This window comes from Gigantopelta aegis, chromosome 6 (genome assembly GCF_016097555.1).
Source record: "Gigantopelta aegis isolate Gae_Host chromosome 6, Gae_host_genome, whole genome shotgun sequence".
Lineage (NCBI taxonomy): Eukaryota > Metazoa > Mollusca > Gastropoda > Neomphalida > Peltospiridae > Gigantopelta > Gigantopelta aegis.
In genome coordinates, this window is record NC_054704.1 from 319,716 (window position 1) to 339,777 (window position 20,062).

The 20,062-nt window shown below is 37.2% G+C and overlaps 2 protein-coding genes across 5 annotated transcripts in view; one reads left to right on the plus strand and one right to left on the minus strand.

The window, feature by feature from the left end:
• Positions 1 to 20,062, minus strand: part of LOC121376369 — a 114,939-nt gene that overhangs the window by 13,141 nt on the left and 81,736 nt on the right. Inside the window, exons 33-37 of the mRNA XM_041504216.1 lie at positions 19,830 to 20,032; positions 18,797 to 18,926; positions 11,136 to 11,264; positions 7,448 to 7,672; positions 6,760 to 6,815 (exon numbers count right to left, since the gene is read on the minus strand). Of these exons, the coding sequence (XP_041360150.1) occupies positions 6,760 to 6,815; positions 7,448 to 7,672; positions 11,136 to 11,264; positions 18,797 to 18,926; positions 19,830 to 20,032 (743 nt within the window). The remainder of the gene's footprint in view (positions 1 to 6,759; positions 6,816 to 7,447; positions 7,673 to 11,135; positions 11,265 to 18,796; positions 18,927 to 19,829; positions 20,033 to 20,062) is intronic.
• Positions 11,287 to 18,781, plus strand: LOC121374100. 4 transcript variants are annotated; one of them, XR_005958185.1, is made up of 2 exons: positions 11,287 to 17,323; positions 17,703 to 18,781. XR_005958185.1 is itself a non-coding variant. In XM_041501027.1 (2 exons), exon 2 carries the CDS (start codon positions 13,285 to 13,287, stop codon positions 16,861 to 16,863), a length of 3,579 nt encoding a protein of 1,192 aa, XP_041356961.1. In that variant the 5' UTR covers positions 11,287 to 11,924; positions 12,367 to 13,284; the 3' UTR covers positions 16,864 to 18,780. The 4 variants fall into 4 exon arrangements, 2 of the variants coding, with proteins under 2 accessions (XP_041356961.1, XP_041356959.1); XR_005958186.1 differs by having other exon boundaries at positions 11,287 to 17,260; XM_041501027.1 differs by having other exon boundaries at positions 11,287 to 11,924; positions 12,367 to 18,780.

Here is a 20,062-nt window from a genome sequence, read left to right on the forward strand (position 1 = left end):
GTCCGATGGTCGGCGATGTGTCCCCATTCATCAGTGTCCGAGAGAGCCTCGCGTCCCAAATACTTCGTAATTCATCCGAATTATTTCGTATACCCTCGGCATAATCCCGAATGTTTTCAAATTCTTTTCAAATCACTGGCATGATTTTGCAAGTAAGGTTTTGATTGGTCGAATAAAAGGTCAACTGGACATGAGCTCCAACGGGCTGCTGTTAGATCCACATGTAATAGTGGAGCTAATTTTAATTAGATTGCATTACCTAATCTCTATATCAACAGCTACAAGAGACAATATTACCTGATCTCTATACCAACAGCTACAAGAGACAACATTACCTGATCTCTATATCAACAGCTACAAGAGACAATATTACCTGATCTCTATATCAACAGCTACAAGAGACAATATTACCTGATCTCTATATCAACAGCTACAAGAGACAACATTACCTGATCTCTATATCAACAGCTACAAGAGACAACATTACCTGATCTCTATATCAACAGCTACAAGAGACAACATTACCTGATCTCTATATCAACAGCTACAAGAGACAACATTACCTGATCATCAACAGCTACAATAGACAACATTACCTGATCTCTATATCAACAGCTACAATAGACAACATTACCTGATCTCTATATCAACAGCTACAATAGACAACATTACCTGATCTCTATATCAACAGCTACAAGAGACAACATTACTGAATATCTATGTCAACAGCTACAATAGACAACATTACCTGATCTCTATATCAACAGCTACAAGAGACAACATTACCTGAATATCTATATCAACAGCTACAAGAGACAACATTACCTGATCTCTATATCAACAGCTACAAGAGACAACATTACCTGATCTCTATATCAACAGCTACAAGAGACAACATTACCTGATCTCTATATCAACAGCTACAAGAGACAACATTACTGAATATCTATGTCAACAGCTACAAGCAACATTACCTACAATAGCTACAACATTACTGAATATCTATGTCAACAGCTACAATAGACAACATTACCTGATCTCTATATCAACAGCTACAAGAGACAACATTACCTGATCTCTATATCAACAGCTACAAGATACAACATTACCTGATCTCTATATCAACAGCTACAAGAGACAACATTACCTGATCTCTATATCAACAGCTACAAGAGACAACATTACTGAATATCTATGTCAACAGCTACAATAGACAACATTACTGAATATCTATGTCAACAGCTACAATAGACAACATTACTGAATATCTATGTCAACAGCTACAATAGACAACATTACTGAATATCTATGTCAACAGCTACAATAGACAACATTACTGAATATCTATGTCAACAGCTACAAGAGACAACATTACCTGATCTCTATATCAACAGCTACAAGAGACAACATTACCTGATCTCTATACCAACAGCTACAAGAGACAACATTACCTGATCTCTACATCAACAGCTACAATAGACAACATTACTGAATATCTATATCAACAGCTACAATAGACAACATTACCTGAATCTCTATGTCAACAGCTACAAGAGACAACATTACCTGATCTCTATATCAACAGCTACAAGAGACAATATTACCTGATCTCTACATCAACAGCTACAAGAGACAACATTACCTGATCTCTATACCAACAGCTACAAGAGACAACATTACTGAATATCTATGTCAACAGCTACAATAGACAACATTACTGAATATCTATGTCAACAGCTACAATAGACAACATTACTGAATATCTATGTCAACAGCTACAAGAGACAACATTACCTGATCTCTATACCAACAGCTACAAGAGACAACATTACCTGATCTCTATACCAACAGCTACAAGAGACAACATTACCTGATCTCTATGTCAACAGCTACAATAGACAACATTACTGAATATCTATATCAACAGCTACAATAGACAACATTACTGAATATCTATGTCAACAGCTACAAGAGACAACATTACCTGATCTCTATATCAACAGCTACAAGAGACAATATTACCTGATCTCTACATCAACAGCTACAAGAGACAACATTGACTGCAGTAATACACTTTGGATTACCTATACTAGTCAACAGCTACAAGATGTAGTTATGTCAACATTTACAATAGACAATAGACAACATTACTGAATATCTATGTCAACAGCTACAATAGACAACATTACTGAATATCTATGTCAACAGCTACAATAGACAACATTACTGAATATCTATGTCAACAGCTACAATAGACAACATTACTGAATATCTATGTCAACAGCTACAATAGACAACATTACTGAATATCTATGTCAACAGCTACAATAGACAACATTACTGAATATCTATACCAACAGCTACAATAGACAACATTACCTGATCTCTATACCAACAGCTACAATAGACAACATTACCTAATCTCTATACCAACAGCTACAATAGACAACATTACCTGATTTCTATACCAACAGCTACAATAGACAACATTACCTGATCTCTATATCAACAGCTACAATAGACAACATTACCTGATCTCTATATCAACAGCTACAATAGACAACATTACCTGATCTCTATATCAACAGCTACAATAGACAACATTACCTGATCTCTATACCAACAGCTACAAGAGACAACATTACCTGATATCTATACCAACAGCTACAATAGACAACATTACCTGATTTCTATACCAACAGCTACAATAGACAACATTACCTGATCTCTATATCAACAGCTACAATAGACAACATTACTTGATCTCTATATCAACAGCTACAATAGACAACATTACCTGATTTCTATATCAACAGCTACAATAGACAACATTACCTGATCTCTATATCAACAGCTACAAGAGACAACATTACCAAATATCTATATCAACAGCTACAATAGACAACATTACTTAATCTCTATATCAACAGCTACAATAGACAACATTACCTGATTTCTATATCAACAGCTACAATAGACAACATTACCTGATCTCTATATCAACAGCTACAAGAGACAAGATTACTGAATATCTACGTCAACAGCTACAAGAGACAACATTACCTAATCTCTATATCAACAGCTACAATAGACAACATTACTGAATATCTATGTCAACAGCTACAATAGACAACATTACCTAATCTCTATGTCAACAGCTACACAAGACAACATTACCTAATCTCTATATCAACAGCTACAATAGACATTACCTGATTTCTATATCAACAGCTACAATAGACAACATTACCTGATCTCTATATCAACAGCTACAAGAGACAAGATTACTGAATATCTACGTCAACAGCTACAAGAGACAACATTACCTAATCTCTACATCAACAGCTACAATAGACAACATTACCTGATCTCTATATCAACAGCTACAAGAGACAACATTACTGAATATCTTTGTCAACAGCTACAAGAGACAACATTACCTACAATCTAATTAAAATTAGCTCTACTAGGACTAGCCAGTAGATCTAACAGCATTGTGTGGACTCCCATGTCCAGGTGACATTTCATCTATAAATAACAATTTAAATATCGACCAATTACACTTCGCCTTTTATAGCGTTATTCAGGAACATACAAATTCTAAAAATATCAGGCGAGACTTTTATGCAATAGGCGAACTTGTTGGTCTATTTCAACATTGAAAAAACAGGGGAAAAAGTGCAGTAATACACTTTGGATTGTATACTAGTATAAACAGATTTTATGGCTATACCATCACAGTTTATTTTTTCGTCTTGAAACAAATTTTATATAAAATTTTATATTGCAATTAGTTTCCGGCATACTTCGTAATTCATCCGAATTATTTCGTATACCCTCGGCATAATCCCGAATGTTTTCAAATTCTTTTCAAATCACTGGCATGATTTTGCAAGTAAGGTTTTGATTGGTCGAATAAAAGGTCAACTGGACATGAGCTCCAACGGGCTGCTGTTAGATCCACATGTAATAGTGGAGCTAATTTTAATTAGATTGCATTACCTAATCTCTATATCAACAGCTACAAGAGACAATATTACCTGATCTCTATACCAACAGCTACAAGAGACAATATTACCTGATCTCTATATCAACAGCTACAAGAGACAATATTACCTGATCTCTATATCAACAGCTACAAGAGACAATATTACCTGATCTCTTTATCAACAGCTACAAGATACAACATTACCTGATCTCTATATCAACAGCTACAAGAGACAACATTACCTGATCTCTATATCAATACAAGAAACAGCTATCTCTATATCAACAAGACAAGAGACACATTACCTGACTCTATATCAACAGCTACAAGAGACAACATTCTTACGAATATCGTATGTCAACAGCTATTACCTCAACAACAGCTACAAGAGACAACATTCTATACAACAGCTACAAGATCAACATTACTATATCAACAGCTACAAGAGACAACATTACCTGATCTCTATATCAACAGCTACAAGAGACAACATTACCTGATCTCTATATCAACAGCTACAAGAGACAACATTACCTGATCTCTATATCAACAGCTACAAGATACAACATTACTGAATATCTATGTCAACAGCTACAAGAGACAACATTACCTGATCTCTACACATCAACAGCTACAAGAGACAACATTACCTGATCTCTATATCAACAGCTACAAGAGACAACATTACCTGATCTCTATATCAACAGCTACAAGAGACAACATTACTTAATTTCTAAGGGAGTAGGGAATCTAGTTGTTAATTTCTACGTCAGTAGCGAATCGAGCTGTTAATTTCTACGTGAGTAGTGAATCTAGTTGGTTATATCTACATGAGTAGCGAATGTAGTTGTTTATATCTACGTGAGTAGCGGAATCTAGCTGTTAATTTCTACGTGAGTAGCGAATCTAGTTGCTTATATCTACATGAGTAGCGAATGTAGTTGTTTATATCTACTTGAGTAGCGAATCTAGTTGTTAATTTCTACGTGAGTAGCGAATCTAGTTGTTAATTTCTACGTGAGTAGCGAATGTAGTTGTTAATTTCTACGTGAGTAGCGAATCAAGTTGTTAATTTCTATGTGAGTAGCGATTCTAGTTTCTAATTTCTACTTGAGTAGCGAATCTAGTTGTTAATTTCTACGTGAGTAGCGAATCTAGTTGTTAATTTCTACGTGAGTAGCGAATCTAGTTGCTTATATATACATGAGTAGCAAATCTAGTTGTTAATTTCTACGTGAGTAGGGAATCTAGTTGTTTATATCTACATGAGTAGCAAATCTAGTTGTTTATATCTACATGAGTAGTGAATCTAGCTGTTAATTCTATGCGAGTAGCGAATCTAGCTGTTAATTTCTATGTGAGTAGCAAATCTAGTTGTTAATTTCTACGTCAGTAGCGAATCTAGCTGTTAATTTCTACGTGAGTAGCGAATCTAGTTGCTTATATCTACATGAGTAGCGAATGTAGTTGTTTATATCTACTTGAGTAGCGAATCTAGCTGTTAATTTCTACGTGAGTAGCGAATCTAGTTGTTAATTTCTACGTGAACAGCGAATCTAGTTGTTAATTTCTAGGCGAGTAGCGAATCAATTTGTTAATTTCTAGGTGAGTAGCTAATCTAGTTGTTAATTTCTAGGTGAGTAGCGAATCAAGTTGTTAATTTCTAGGTGAGTAGCTAATCTAGTTGTTAATTTCTACGTGAGTAGCGAATCAAGTTCTTAATTTCTAGGTGAGTAGCTAATCTAGTTGTTAATTTCTACGTGAGTAGCGAATCTAGTTGTTAATTTCTATGTGAGTAGTGATTCTAGTTGTTAATTTCCATGTGAGTAGCAAATCAAGTTGTTAATTTCTACACGAGTAGCGAATCTAGTTGTTAATTTCTACGTGAACAGCGAATCTAGTCGCAAATTTGTTCAAAAGTCTCACTTTATTAATCCTACAGGGTTCATACACTTAAAACAAGTCAAAATTCAAGGCTTTTTCAAGCACTTTCCAGGTCAACTTTACCAAAATTCCACGACCTTACCGAGTTAATGGTGGACAACTTATGACTAAACTTTACCTCTGTTATACATGTACATCCTCAAAATCTGGTAGGGCTAGTCTAGCACCGATTCCCCCATGTTTGCCACACTGAAATTGCGAGTACAAACGGTGCATCTTGCGCTGTGTTTGTCGTGTCCATGCACCAACCAGTCCTTATAATTCACTGCCTGTATCCACAGGTCGTTAAACACGCAAGTGCCAACCATCTTTGTGGGTTTACAATAGATTCATTAACTTGACACGCTCCCTGAACTTGCTAAATACCCAACGGCAAAAAGTGACAAACTTTCTTTTCCAATATGGCGACGCTGTCGCTTGGATAAAAAAGAACAAACATTCACACGTCAACTGAGCCAGTAAACATCGATTGGCTCGCCGATTGGCATTTGATTGTGCTGCGGAAATCAAACAAATAATTTAATTACATGTTAAATAAAGTAAATAAAGCCTCTGTTTTAGGTGTTTATATTTTATTTGACATCAAATTATCATTTTCAAGGGTTTTTCAGACCGCAAGATGATTTTCAAGGGTATTCAAGCACTGGAATACATTAGTTTATTTTCAAGGGTTTTCCAGGCGCGTACAAACCCTGATCCTAGAAAAATAACAACAGTAATAACATTTAATAATGTCAAATGATAAATAGTGTAGACAACAGAACACAAACACCAACTAAATATTTATTCTAAAACATATTAACTGATATACAAGTGAAACTACTTACAATTTGGACTTGTGGTTTATGGACAACATTTCAGACACTTCTACATCTTGCAGAACCTAATTAAAATTAATTTAAAATTATGTATTTAATAGAAAAACTACATGCAGTATTACACATTACTCAGCACAAAATAATTATATTATCAAATGTTTTATTTTTAAGTGACGAGTGAAAAAAAATCCTAATAATTTTCAAACCACTGAGAACACAGGTGAAGCAGTGTAATTCAGTGATGTTAGTTTGTGGGAAGGTGGGGGGGGGGGGGGGGGGGGGGGGCAGCATGGGAGCCATAAATGCTCTGGAAGATTAAAAACACCATGGCAATCTTAACAGCATTGCTGATTTCTGTGGTTATGTGCCAGGGCTGAATGTGATGCTGATGATAATGTTTTGTAGTAATGCAGAAGTAACCTTAAATCTGAACATATACCTGTGATTACCTGAGACAACACCACAAATATCTGTGATTACCTGAGACAACACCACAAATACCTGTGATTACCTGAGACAACACCACAAATACCTGTGATTACCTGAGACAACACCACAAATACCTGTGATTACCTGAGACAACACCACAAATACCTGTGATTACCTGAGACAACACCACAAATACCTGTGATTACCTGAGACAACACCACAAATATCTGTGATTACCTGAGACAACACCACAAATACCTGTGATTACCTGAGACAACACCACTTTGTTGAGTTTTTTCTGTAACTTCCTTGCTTGGTAGAGGGCGCTGCCTGTATCACGCACAGTAATGTCCATTGATGGAGTTTTCAGAGTTGCACTAGCTACCATGATAATCTCCCGTAACCGCGGGATACCAAGGGTCACGTTCATCTCTCCACGTCCAGCAAAGTGAAATGTGTTCAAGGTCATCTGTGTGGATGGTTCACCTATAGACTGGAAAATATACAGCATTTTAATAATGTCACCTATAGACTGGAAAATGTACAGCATTTTAATAATGTCACCTGTAGACTGGAAAATATACAGAATTTTAATAATGTCACCTATAGACTGGAAAATATACAGCATTTTAATAATGTCACCTATAGACTGGAAAATATACATCTTTTCATTGTGCTTTTTTATAGATGGAAAAATATACATTTTAATAATGTCATTTACAGACTAAAAAAATATAGATAATTTTATTAATGTTAATAACTGGAAAGACATCTAAATAAAACTCAGATCTCACTGTTTTAGGGTAGCTATTACTCTCCCTCCCTATCACTCACCTCAGACTACTTTAAAAAAGGGCAGCTGTCATTATCCCTCCCTATCACTCACCTCAGACTACTTTAAAAAAGGGTAGCTGTCACTATCCCTCCCTATCACTCTCCCTCCCTATTACTCACCTCAGACTACTTTTAAAAAAGGGTAGCTGCAATTATCCCTCCCTATTACTCACCTCAGACTACTTTCAAAAAGGCTAACTGTCATTATCCCTCCCTATTACTCACCTCAGACTACTTTAAAAAGGCTAACTGTCATTATCCCTCCCTATCACTCTCCCTCCCTATTACTCACCTCAGACTACTTTAAAAAGGCTAACTGTCATTATCCCTCCCTATCACTCTCCCTCCCTATTACTCACCTCAGACTACTTTAAAAAGGCTAACTGTCATTATCCCTCCCTATCACTCTCCCTCCCTATTACTCACCTCAGACTACTTTAAAAAGGGTAGCTGTCATTATCCCTCCCTATCACTCTCCCTCCCTATTACTCACCTCAGACTACTTTCAAAAAGGCTAACTGTAATTATCCCACCCTATTACTCACCTCAGACTACTTTAAAAAAGGGCAGCTGTCATTATCCCTCCCTATTACTCACCTCAGACTACTTTAAAAAAGGGTAGCTGTCACTATCCCTCCCTATCACTCTCCCTCCCTATTACTCACCTCAGACTACTTTTAAAAAAGGGTAGCTGCAATTATCCCTCCCTATTACTCACCTCAGACTACTTTCAAAAAGGCTAACTGTCATTATCCCTCCCTATTACTCACCTCAGACTACTTTAAAAAGGCTAACTGTCATTATCCCTCCCTATCACTCTCCCTCCCTATTACTCACCTCAGACTACTTTAAAAAGGGTAGCTGTCATTACCCCTCCCTATCACTCTCCCTCCCTATTACTCACCTCAGACTACTTTCAAAAAGGCTAACTGTAATTATCCCACCCTATTACTCACCTCAGACTACTTTAAAAAAGGGCAGCTGTCATTATCCCTCCCTATTACTCACCTCAGACTACTTTAAAAAAGGGTAGCTGTCACTATCCCTCCCTATCACTCTCCCTCCCTATTACTCACCTCAGACTACTTTTAAAAAAGGGTAGCTGCAATTATCCCTCCCTATTACTCACCTCAGACTACTTTCAAAAAGGCTAACTGTCATTATCCCTCCCTATTACTCACCTCAGACTACTTTAAAAAGGCTAACTGTCATTATCCCTCCCTATCACTCTCCCTCCCTATTACTCACCTCAGACTACTTTAAAAAGGCTAACTGTCATTATCCATCCCTATCACTCTCCCTCCCTATTACTCACCTCAGACTACTTTAAAAAGGCTAACTGTCATTATCCCTCCCTATCACTCTCCCTCCCTATTACTCACCTCAGACTACTTTAAAAAGGGTAGCTGTCATTATCCCTCCCTATCACTCTCCCTCCCTATTACTCACCTCAGACTACTTTCAAAAAGGCTAACTGTAATTATCCCACCCTATTACTCACCTCAGACTACTTTAAAAAAGGGCAGCTGTCATTATCCCTCCCTATTACTCACCTCAGACTACTTTTAAAAAGGGCAGCTGTCATTATCCCTCCCTATTACTCACCTCAGACTACTTTAAAAAGGCTAACTGTCATTATCCCTCCCTATCACTCTCCCTCCCTATTACTCACCTCAGACTACTTTAAAAAGGCTAACTGTCATTATCCATCCCTATCACTCTCCCTCCCTATTACTCACCTCAGACTACTTTAAAAAGGCTAACTGTCATTATCCCTCCCTATCACTCTCCCTCCCTATTACTCACCTCAGACTACTTTAAAAAGGGTAGCTGTCATTATCCCTCCCTATCACTCTCCCTCCCTATTACTCACCTCAGACTACTTTCAAAAAGGCTAACTGTAATTATCCCACCCTATTACTCACCTCAGACTACTTTAAAAAAGGGCAGCTGTCATTATCCCTCCCTATTACTCACCTCAGACTACTTTAAAAAAGGGCAGCTGTCACTCTCCCTCCCTATTACTCACCTCAGACTACTTTAAAAAAGGGCAGCTGTCATTATCCCTCCCTATTACTCACCTCAGACTACTTTTAAAAAAGGGCAGCTGTCATTATCCCTCCCTATTACTCACCTCAGACTACTTTAAAAAAGGGCAGCTGTCATTATCCCTCCCTATTACTCACCTCAGACTACTTTTAAAAAAGGGTAGCTGTCATTATCCCTCCCTATTACTCACCTCAGACTACTTTAAAAAAGGGCAGCTGTCATTATCCCTCCCTATCACTCACCTCAGACTACTTTAAAAAAGGGCAGCTGTCATTATCCCTCCCTATTACTCACCTCAGACTACTTTAAAAAAGGGCAGCTGTCATTATCCCTCCCTATTACTCATCTCAGACTACTTTAAAAAAGGGCAGCTGTCATTATCCCTCCCTATTACTCACCTCAGACTACTTTTAAAAAAGGGTAGCTGTCATTATCCCTCCCTATTACTCACCTCAGACTACTTTTAAAAAGGGCAGCTGTCATTATCCCTCCCTATCACTCACCTCAGACTACTTTAAAAAAGGGTAGCTGTCATTATCCCTCCCTATCATTCCCCTGAGACTATTTCAAGGAAAGTAATTTTTACCTTTTCTATGTTTTACAGGTGATATTTACCTGTTATTTGCTCATTATCTGTTATATAAATTATATTTACTTTTTCTATGTTTTACAGGTGATATTTACCTGTTATTTGCTCATTATCTGTTATATAAATTATATTTACCTTTCGTATGTTTTACAGGTGATATTTACCTGTTATTTGCTCATTATCTGTTATATAAATGATATTTACCTGTTATTTGTTCATCATCTGTTATTATAAATGATATTTACCTGTTATTTGCTCATCATCTGTTATATAAATGATATTTATCTGTTATTTGCTCATCATGTTATATAAATGATATTTATCTGTTATTTGCTCATCATCTGTTATTATAAATGATATTTATCTGTTATTTGCTCATCATCTGTTATATAAATGATATTTATCTGTTATTTGCTCATCATCTGTTATATAAATGATATTTATCTGTTATTTGCTCATCATCTGTTATATAAATGATACTTACCTGTGCACACAACAGCCCAACTGCTTCCCCCGGTTCTGCCATAGACCTGAGTACCTTCCCCATCAACATATCTCGGAAATCCTGCACCTGGAAATCTTCCACAGTGTGACTAGGACATTGCTTCAGAATCTACACCAGAGGGAAACATGAACTGTGGGTAGTGTGTAATAAACAACACATAAATGGATAGGGATGGATGATGTTATTAAAATGTTGATTTTCAAACAAAGAAAGAAAAAAGATGAAACGTGTTTGTGTGTGTTTGTGTATATGTGTGTGTTTGTGTATATGTGTCTGTGTCTGTGTGTGTGTGTGTGTAATTATGTACACAACCACTGTTTCACCTTGGTATGGCTTTGTTTTACTGTCAAATGACTGAATGAATGGATGTTAACCGACACCCCAGCACAAAAACAGAGATTGGCCATTGGGTGTCAAACAAGTTAAGTACATCAATATGTCACAACCGTATTTTATTGTACATAAGTTGTGGAGTATCGGTTGTGTAGATTATCTGAATATTTTATTTAGCCTATTACTCGCAGTTGTCATATGGTACCTTTTCACACGTGCAGTCAAATACCCTAGCACTTGCAATGGTTTGGTCTGCAGTGGCACAGCGTGATTGTGGACTAGTCCATTTTTGTTGACACTTGGTTAAAAGTGCTGGTCAGTGTTATTGTTAGGGGAACCCAGAGCTGTGATGCACACAGTGCACGGGCAGTGATACATGGTGTGTGGACACGTGTCACGTTTTGGAACTAGAGAGGTTTCCTGTGAACAGCTGGGGTAAGTAGGGTTTTGTTATGTATCTATGTTTATATTATATTATACTTGGAGTTGCATTATGTTGTAAGTATTTTATTTTAACTTGTATATTAAGGAAAGGGCTGTAATTTGTTAGGAAATTGTATAGTTTAGCAGTAAATATTGTATGTATACTTATAGTAATAATTGTTAACACTGGTTAAAGTAAAAATGGTTGTATAATGTAATTTTAATAGTTGACAACTTTGTACATGTATAGTTAATGGACATAGTGTATTAAATAAGAATTGGCCGTAGTGTTTTGTAAATAGGTTGCACTAATAAATGGCCAATGAAAAGTACTGGAAATAGATATTTTTTGTGGAAACCAGGTTATATGCCAAAATCCTGTAAATCAAGGTTTAGTTACTTTATTATGGTGTAATCATGGCAATTGTATTATTTACCATGTTTTTATTGTCAGGTCAGGTGTATTATTGTGAGCCGGGGTGATGATGGGTTACCAGCAGCTTGTTGCGTCACCGTGGGGACTGATACCGATGGCCTCGTTGATAGTGGAAGAGTGACGGTCGGATTTATTGAGTTGGGGTGATAATGGTTACCAGCAGCTTCTGGTGTCACCGTTGACCGACACTATAGATGGCCTTATTTATGGAACAGAGTGACGGCGAGTCGAGGGTTGCAAGTACAAAGCAACACTGTTGATGAACTTGACCTGGACTTGGTTACACGTATTTGAAAGGGTTCTCTATTCCAGAGACTGATAATTTACTGGTGCTTGGTGCCTGGTGTTATTATATATGAACAGTATTACCTTATTTCCAGTGAATTGTTTATAAACCACCACTAAATATTAAGATTAATAATTATTTATTGATTCTTGGTGAAATACAAATGTAAAATTATTTGTTTTTGTTTTCTGTTGGGAAATTGTGTGATTAAGAGCCCTTGGTCACTCTTGACGTGACATTTTGGTGTCAGAAGTGGGATTCTTGATCTCACGATTTCTTGACAGATTAGCAGTATATGAGTATATGTATTTTTGTATTTTTCTAGTAATTATATATTTTTGGTTTCTTTTTTTGTTTGTTTAGTGCAACTGATGGAACTCTGAGTTGGGAATGGTAGAACTGGTTTGGGAGAAAATACGGACCCCAGTTGTTCAGGCACCAGTCTCTGTTCCAAGGATTTTTGGTTTACAATAAACGGGTAAGTATACATTTGCTGTTTGTGTGAACGGGATAGTGTTGACACTGCGAGTTTTGGTTGTATTGTTTAACTTTAGGGTAGTATAGTATTCTGGGTTGAACTTAGTGCTGGGTACTTCTGAAGGGAAGTTATATTTTAACCAATAGGCAGTGTTTACTTAGGCTAGTTTAATATGGACTCGCTTAAGGAATTAATGGAGCAAGGAGAGCTACTAGGGTACGAGGGTGAGTCGTTAAGAGAATTTGTTAGAGAGCAGCAAGCACAGCAACGAGAGGAACGGGCAGCTCAAAGAGAAAAGGAAATGGAGGCACAACAGCGAGAGGAACGGGTAGCTCAAAGAGAAAAGGAAAGGGAGGAACGTGAGTATAAGTTAGCTTTGGAAAAGGAAAGGGAGGAACGTGAGTATAAGTTAGCTTTGGAAAAATTAGAATTAGAAATAAAAGCTAAACAAATTGATCATGAACATCAGTTGGAATTATTACAAAAACAGGCAGAGTTAAGTGGCAAGGGAAATGTGGTTTTTCAGAATGTACCTAAAGGGCCTAAAATTCCTGCTTTTGAGGATGGTAAGGATGACATGGACAGTTATCTTAGACGATTTGAGAGATATGCGGAAGTTCAAAAGTGGCCAACTGAGATGTGGGCTACTCATCTGAGTGCTTTGTTGAAAGGTAGGGCTTTAGATGTTTATGCATCGATGCCAAGTGAACAAGCTCTTAACTATAACAATTTGAAAGAAGCATTACTTAAAAGATATGACTTGACGGAAGATGGCTTCAGGCTGAAATTCAGAACTGGAAAACCTGAGACAGGTGAGACTTTCCAACAGTTTTCAGTTAGGTTAGCAAGTTATTTGAGAAGATGGTTAGAGATGTCCAAGACTGAGCATACTTTTAAAGCCTTGTTTGATGTCATAATGCGTGATCAGTTTGTACAAATTTGTAACAGAGAACTAGCTTTATTTCTGAAGGAAAGAACACCTACAACAATAGATGAGATGAAGAAGGCACAGGAGGACGATCCTACATTGAGGAAATTATTTGTGCTTGCAGAGAAGGGTCAGCTTTCACAGAACAGGGCACTGTTTTACAAGAAACAAGGGTTACTGTACCGTAAGTTCAAATCTTCTAAGGTGGAGAATGGTAAGACTTTCACCCAATTCATTGTTCCTCAGCCATACAGAACTAAGGTGCTGAAACTTGCTCATGAATCGATAATGTCTGGCCATTTGGGAACAAAACGCACAGTAAGTAGAATATTAGCGGAGTTTTTCTGGCCAGGAGTGCAAGCGGAAGGAAAAAGGTTCTGTCAGTCATGTGATATTTGTCAACGGACTATCACAAAAGGTAGAGTATGTAAAGTTCCACTGGAGCAAATGCCTCTTATTGATGAACCTTTTAAACGAGTGGCTGTAGATTTGGTGGGTCCACTTAAACCTGCAACAGAAAAAGGCAACAGGTATATCTTAACCTTAGTTGACTATGCTACAAGGTATCCGGAAGCCGTTGCTTTGAAAGGTATCGAAGCTGAAAGAGTGGCGGAAGCCTTGGTAGACATATTTTGTCGAATAGGTGTTCCAAGAGAGATGTTGACCGATATGGGTACACAGTTCACTTCCACACTTATGTCAGAGGTAAGTAGATTGATTTCTTTGAAACAACTTACTACGACGCCATACCACCCATTGTGCAATGGGTTGGTTGAACGGTTTAACGGTACTTTGAAGCAGATGTTGAAACGATTATGTGCCGAGCGTCCACAAGACTGGGATAAGTATTTGAGTGCAGTTCTCTTTGCATATCGTGAAGTGCCTCAGGAGAGTTTGGGGTTTTCACCATTCGAATTGGTTTATGGTCATTCAGTCAGGGGACCAATGTCAATCCTCAAAGAATTATGGACAAAGGAAGTACAGGATGATCAGGTACGGTCAACATATCAGTATGTGATTGATCTCCGGGAAAGACTTGAATTAACACGTCAGATGGCGAAAGAAAACTTGGAAAAATCTGCCAGGAGACACAAATACTATTACAACAAGAAAGCAAGACAGAGAAATATGAAGGTGGGTGAAAAGGTTTTAGTGTTACTGCCAACAGATAACAATAAACTAACCATGCAATGGAAGGGACCTTATACCATTAAGGAAAAGTTGGGGAATGTAGACTATCGGTTAGAAGTGAACAGGAAGATCAAAACATTCCATGCGAACATGTTGAAGCATTATGTTCAGAGAGAAAACCAGGATGGTGTGTTAGCATTAGTTAACGTTGCTGTCATAGATCTTCAGACAGACGAGGGTATTGAAAGTCATGATGGATTGGTTGAACCTCCGAGTGTAAGAATCGCCCAGGGTCCGAATGAGGTAAAGGTGAACTCAGGTTTGGCTTGGGATCAAATTCAAGAGGTAAGGAAATTGTTGTATGAATATTCTGATGTTTTGTCAGATTCGCCAGGGTATACCAGTTTGGCAAGTCATGACATCAGACTGTTATCAGATACTCCAGTTAGAGTTAAACCCTATCCTTTGCCTTTTGCAATGCGTGACGTGGTCGATGATGAGGTAAGGAGTATGTTACAGATGGATATTATTGAATATTCAGATAGTCCATATTCATCACCCATAGTCATTGTCAAAAAGAAAGATGGGACTAATAGATTTTGCATAGATTTCAGGAGGTTGAACAAAATTACCATTTTCGATGCTGAACCAATGCCAAATGCAGACGAGATCTTTGCCAAATTGAATGGATGTAGGTATATAAGTAAACTGGATTTGTCAAAGGGCTATTGGCAGCTACCACTGACAGAAAGCGCGAAAGGATTAACCGCTTTTCAAACCCCCATGGGATTGTTTCAGTTCAAAGTTATGCCATTCGGATTGGTAAATGCACCTGCTAGTTTTAGTAGACTGATGAGAAAACTTCTGCAAGATATGCAAAATATTGATAATTTCATAGATGATATAATTATCTACACCACCACTTTTGGAGAACATATGCAGGTGTTGAAAGAGCTGCTGATTAGGTTAAGACATGCAAATCTGACTGCAAAGCCAAGTAAGTGCTACATTGGTTTTCAAAGTTTGGAATGTCTAGGACACATAGTGGGAAATGAAAAGCTGGAACCAGTGCTAGATAAGGTCAAAGCTATTAAAGAGGCTAAACAACCGGAGACAAAGAAACAGGTAAAATCATTTTTGGGACTAGTTGGGTTTTATCGAAAATTCATTCCAAATTTTGCAAGCATTGCTACTCCTTTGACAGACCTAACCAGGAAAGGACAACCAAATAAGATTGTATGGGAACAAGCACAAGAAAATGCTTTTCATACATTGAAAAATGCTCTTACTAGGTTTCCTATCTTAAAATTGCCAGATGTGGATAAAACTTTCATTCTACAGACCGATGCTTCGGAGAATGGAATTGGGGCAGTTTTGTCACAAATGGATGAGTGTATAAAAATGCCAATAGCTTATGCTAGTCGAAAGTACAAGAAAGCAGAAACTCACTATGCCACAGTTGAGAAAGAATGTTTAGCTATTGTGTGGGCTATACAGAAATTTCAAAGGTATTTGTATGGTCGTGAGTTTATTTTAGAAACAGATCATCAGCCTTTAGTGTATCTGAACAAATCAAAATGTGCAAATGCAAGACTAATGCATTGGGCTTTGGTGTTACAACCATACAGGTTTCAGATTGTTGCTATAAAAGGGTCAGAAAATGTTGGGGCAGATTGCTTGAGTAGATTGTGAATATAGTGATATAAAATAGGTTGTGTAGTTGCAAAGTGCTTTGCACTTCTTTTGGGGGGAAGGTAATGTCACAACCATATTTTATTGTACATAAGTTGTGGAGTATCGGTTGTGTAGATTATTTGAATATTTTATTTAGCCTATTACTCGCAGTTGTCATATGGTACCTTTTCACACGTGCAGTCAAATACCCTAGCACTTGCAATGGTTTGGTCTGCAGTGGCACAGCGTGATTGTGGACTAGTCCATTCTTGTTGACACTTGGTTAAAAGTGCTGGTCAGTGCTATTGTTAGGGGAACCCAGAGCTGTGATGCACACGGTGCACGGGCAGTGATACATGGTGTGTGGACACGTGTCACGTTTTGGAACAAGAGAGGTTTCCTGTGAACAGCTGGGGTAAGTAGGGTTTTGTTATGTATCTATGTTTATATTATATTATACTTGGAGTTGCATTATGTTGTAAGTATTTTATTTTAACTTGTATATTAAGGAAAGGGCTGTAATTTGTTAGGAAATTGTATAGTTTAGCAGTAAATATTGTATGTATACTTATAGTAATAATTGTTAACACTGGTTAAAGTAAAAATGGTTGTATAATGTAATTTTAATAGTTGACAACTTTGTACATGTATAGTTAATGGACATAGTGTATTAAATAAGAATTGGCCGTAGTGTTTTGTAAATAGGTTGCACTAATAAATGGCCAATGAAAAGCACTGGAAATAGATATTTTTTGTGGAAACCAGGTTATATGCCAAAATCCTGTAAATCAAGGTTTAGTTACTTTATTATGGTGTAATCATGGCAATTGTATTATTTACCATGTTTTTATTGTCAGGTCAGGTGTATTATTGTGAGCCGGGGTGATGATGGGTTACCAGCAGCTTGTTGCGTCACCGTGGGGACTGATACCGATGGCCTCGTTGATAGTGGAAGAGCGACGGTCGGATTTATTGAGTTGGGGTGATAATGGTTACCAGCAGCTTCTGGTGTCACCGTTGACTGACACTATAGATGGCCTTATTTATGGAACAGAGTGACGGCGAGTCGAGGGTTGCAAGTACAAAGCAACACTGTTGATGAACTTGACCTGGACTTGGTTACACGTATTTGAAAGGGTTCTCTATTCCAGAGACTGATAATTTACTGGTGCTTGGTGCCTGGTGTTATTATATATGAACAGTATTACCTTATTTCCAGTGAATTGTTTATAAACCACAACTAAATATTAAGATTAATAATTATTTATTGATTCTTGGTGAAATACAAATGTAAAATTATTTGTTTTTGTTTTCTGTTGGGAAATTGTGTGATTAAGAGCCCTTGGTCACTCTTGACGTGACAATATGATTACTTCCATTTAAAAGTAAAAACCATAAATAGCGTAAAGAGCTGTGGAAAATGTACCAAAGAAACAATACAAAAATCAAGGTAAGTATATTTTAACATTTTGCAGAATACAAAAATCAAGGTAAGTATATTTTAACTTTTTTTTATAGAAATCATACTGCTTAAAAAAACTTTAAAATTAAATGATTCCAAAATAGTTCTGTTGCCAAATATATTGCTTGTAGTCGGCTTCAGATGTGTCAGGCCCGGCCTCTGACATCGCCATCAACAGAGTTCATGTGCAATCACAAGACAAATTATAATAAAACTGAGGGAAAATTAGAAACACCAACAAATAGGTTAGTATTAAGCTGTGTGTCAGAAGTGGCTACAAGAGACAAGAACTGGTCAAAATGAGATAAGGACTGGGAGGTGGAGCTGGATAAGAAACCAATTTAAAGATAAATGTTAGAATGGGGGAAAATGCCAAACATCAAAGGAGAGAAAGAAAATGAGGTCACGAAGAAAAAACCCAGTTGTATATTATATTATCTACTATCTAGTAGATAATATTTAAAATATCAAACACCATCCAGGAATAACCTTAGTAAAGTGATCCTCATCAAACTCTTCGAGCAAGTCTGGTATTTTCTCTGATAGGACGGTCGGGTGTTCGGACGGTTTATACACGGACATCACTGGGTCCGGGCATCGTTGACAGTGTCGGCTGTATCTGAAAACAAACCACAAGTCTTAAAACAAAGCTAAAGTTGGCTTTGTTTAACGACACCAATAGACCGCATTGACTTATTAATCATCGGCTATTGGATATCAAACATTTAGTCATTTTGACATTTAGTCTTAGAGCTACATTTTTCCATTAGTAGCAAGGGAGCTTTTATATGCACCATCCCACAGACAAGATAGCACATACCATGGTCTTTGATATACCAGTCGTGGTGCACTGGCTGGAACGAGAAATAGCCCAATGGGACCACCGACAGGGATCGATCCTAGATTGATGGTGCATAAAGCGAGTCTCAAAACAAAACACAAGTCTCTAAACAAAACCAAACAAATCTTAAAAAAACTCTAAGGTAGACTATCATTATTATAATTAATATATGATGAATGAGTGGCAACAACAAACAGTTAATTTTAGGATGTTCTTACTGAGTGTATGATAAAACAGGTCAGAAATTATCACACTGACGAACAATGTAATAAATACATAAACCTATGACATAATATGAGATAAAAACCCCAATGAAAACACAGTAATAGACAAATAAACCAATGAAAACACAGTAATAGACAAATAAACCAATGAAAACACAGTAATAGACAAATAAACCAATGAAAATGATGTAATAAACAAACCAATGAAAACACAGTAATAGACAAATAAACCAATGAAAATAATGTAATAAACAAACCTATGAAAACACAGTAATAGACAAATAAACCAATGAAAATAATGTAATAAACAAACCAATGAAAACAGTAATAGACAAATAAACCAATGAAAATAACAAACCAATGAAAACACAGCAATAGACAAATAAACCAATGAAATAATGCAATGAACAAACCAATGAAAACAGTGATAAATAAATAAGCCAATGAGAAGCCCGACCTGCGTCTCTCGTCGGCAGACAGCGCGAACCAAGCCTTCTCCAGCGTCCTAGCTGCTGGGATTCGACCGGAACCCAGAATAATCGTATTTCTGTCAGTATTGCCTGTCAGGTCGGATGCTCGCTCTCTGTAGAACCTGAGGAAACCAGAACTCCTAGAACCGTCACTGCTGCGTTTGGCTTCTTTCTTCTTCCAGCTGTTTATCTGAGAACAGAACATACAGTCATAATGTTC